At 29.8% G+C, this 3,014-nt stretch overlaps 1 protein-coding gene and 1 pseudogene across 1 annotated transcript in view; one reads left to right on the top strand and one right to left on the bottom strand.

Moving 5' to 3' along the window:
• The window catches only part of LOC108778187 (uncharacterized), a 7,871-nt gene extending 7,189 nt beyond the window's left edge, over positions 1-682 (bottom strand). The window contains exon 1 of the mRNA XM_018545301.1: positions 623-682. Coding sequence (XP_018400803.1) covers positions 623-682 — 60 coding nt within the window. The remainder of the gene's footprint in view (positions 1-622) is intronic.
• Positions 683-720: 38 nt separating this feature from the next.
• LOC108778182 (farnesyl pyrophosphate synthase-like) lies at positions 721-2,192 on the top strand (annotated as a pseudogene).
• Positions 2,193-3,014: the final 822 nt, after the last annotated feature.

The following is a 3,014-nucleotide window of genomic DNA, read 5'->3' as shown; positions in this document are numbered from 1 at the left end:
GAGAAGAGTGTTTTTAGCAGTACAATCTCGTTTAGTTTTATTTAAAATTAATTCAGGCCTTATTATTCCTGAAGAAATTGTGCTTTTAGGTTAATATCAAGGTTACTAAATGATATAATATGAATGTAATAGTGTTATATAACAAATACAATATATTTTAGTTTTATGTTATATTTTTATTATATAACCGTAATTTCCTATGAGTAGGAAATTACAACTAACCTATACGTTACATGCAATGTACACGTTATATTAACTGTTATAATCCGTTTTATTACGGCGATCTAACTGTTACATATCTGTGTTTGCTGGGAATATATATATCTAATACCAAAAGAGATAAGTTCGCATCACTTGATGGAGTGAAGGTATATTAAAGAATCTTGAATATGTCTGTGAAATCGTAAAAAATATAGAATCTGAGACCTAAACAGTAAACAGTATTAAGCAAGCTTACCTCTGTTGGTCGACAGACACAATTCCAAATTAACAATTAAAACTGTCATAATTAGATTAACCGATGATTTCGTCGTTCTAGTGTCAGTGACTTACGACATATGAAATACAACAGAGATAAGTTTACTTAATACTTTTACTCTTTTCTACCTAGTGATGGACTTACCGCTTTTGGCGTATATTCATTACTGCGTTTAACATCGTTATCTCCAACACTAAGTAACATCTTTGCATATTTTATATTTGCTGATGATGGTCCAAACGATGGGACCGAAATGTTCAAAATTTTTATATCTAAAATATTTTTGTATACAAGTTACGCACCGTTAACAGCGTTTGACTCGTTAAAGCCATTAAGATTATTCTTATCCATTAATTTTTTTATTTTGTTTGAAACATAAGGCCTGTTCTTTCTACAACTGGTGCACAGTGTGTAATAAGTTGACGTGAAACAGATATACGTTTGTTCATTTCAACTTATTGCACTGTGTGCACCAGTTCAGACAGTGCAGGTAAAAAGAACAAACCAATAAAGGAGTCTTTCAAAAAAAATTTTTGGTAAATCTTTGGAATAGGAGAAGCAGCTCCGATCTTCTTGACCTTGACATATGTTGTCAAAGTCATGACCCTGAGTAACTTTGCCTTAACAACTAGCCGTCGCTCGCCCTTCGTTAAAAAGATATTAACAAAAAAAGTTTCAAAAATAACGTCCTATTTCTGCTATATATACAGTATTAAATACGATTCGTTTAGCCCGGATTCTAGCATGGTGTGTGGAATTGGTACGTGATTCTGTTCTTTCCTTGATACCGATATTTTGCATACGCTTTAAATGAATCAAATGCAAGATATACTTAAGATTTTAATTATGATACCTTTAAATCGAAGAGACAGTATATACTGTATAATGATTATTTTAATTATTAAGTATAATCATGAATTATAAATTATAACATTTACCTATACAGATGCAAGCTTATTTCTTCATGATAGATGATATGATAGAAGATCGAACGTTATTTCGCTGAGGCCATGTTGGTACGAATACAATGATCTCAATTTAACAACGATTGACGATACTTTTATGTTATACAGTTCCATATTTTATCTAATACAAAAACACTTCAAAAGAAAAGATTGTTACGTTAATTTACTAGAAACATTCCAAGATGTAAGTAAAGATTTATCTTCTTTTGTTCCTGTCATATGTCCATTATCTGAATTCTTCCCTTTTTCTTTACAATTAAGGAATTATATGTGAAAGTATATTTCGACAGATCACAATGAAATCAGCAATAGGCCAGAGTTTAGATTTTCTCTGTACTAATTTTGGTAAAAAGCCAAATTTGGATATGTTTACGATGAATCAATATAATTCCATTGTTAAGTATAAAACTTCGTATTGTTCTTTTATTTTGCCAATAATCGCAGCTATGCAGTTAGTAAGTATCTCAGTTTTCTTATACACGAAAATTCATTTGCTTGATAATAATGCACTGTGATGCAATGTTATTTATTGCAGGCTGGAATAAAAGATCAAGAGATGTTCAAGGAAGCAAAAACCATCTTATTAGAAATAGGGTGTTTGTTTCAAGTTCAAGACGATTATTTGGGTTCTTATGGAGACTTTGAAATCTGCAAAAATAATAACGATGTCCAGGAAGGGAAATATACATGGTTTATTGTTGTAGCGCTTCAACGTGTTACTCCAGAGCAGCGTAAAATATTAGAAATGCGTATCATTTGTCGAATGCTGTATCGAAAACTGTTATATTAATCCTTATACACTTATTTAATTCTAATGACATGTATCTTTTGTATGTATATACCATATAAACTTACCTTTTTAAAAAAAAGGTAGAAAAAAGCGCTAAGAATGGGTGCTGCTGGACAAAAAACCATGTGGGCCAGTTTCACGAACGTCAATTGCTTAATCGACTGTGAAACTGATCAATCACATTTGCTGTTTAGTAGAATCATCTTTAAAAACCTATGTGATATTATCCTTATTTAATTAATTCTAATGACATGTATCATTTGTATAAAAGATTTGATCAATAGTCGGCGCCAAGTTAAATTCTAATCTTTAAAAACATACGTGATATTATCCTTATTATTTACTTAAATCAATGACATGTATCATTTGTATAAAAGATTTGATATCAATAGTCGGCGCCAAGTTATTCTACCTTATTACTTACTTAATTTTAATGACATTTATCATTTGTATACAAGATTTGATATCAACAGTCGGCGCCAAGTTAAATTTTACCAAATTAAAAAGTAAAACACAAGTGGTACCTTTAATCTTTAAGAACCCATATAGTACTATTATTTAAATTCCACTAAATTAAAAAGTAAAACCTAAGTGGAATTATCTTTATCTTCATACAATGAAACCTAAGTATATGTTTTTGTATTCTTATTAAAAGATCTGCCTATTCGAAACCAAGTGATTTAATTCTTCTTTAAAAAAATTATATCACACTTAATTAAAAAAAAAAATGAAAAAGATTTATTTAAATAGAAAAATTTTTTATGTAAAAACACTTCGCGCT

This window comes from Cyphomyrmex costatus, unplaced genomic scaffold, assembly GCF_001594065.2.
Source record: "Cyphomyrmex costatus isolate MS0001 unplaced genomic scaffold, Ccosl1.0 scaffold1170, whole genome shotgun sequence".
In the NCBI taxonomy this organism is placed as follows: domain Eukaryota; kingdom Metazoa; phylum Arthropoda; class Insecta; order Hymenoptera; family Formicidae; genus Cyphomyrmex; species Cyphomyrmex costatus.
Note: the sequence above shows the minus strand (reverse complement) of the source record. Positions and strands in the feature narration are given on the sequence as shown.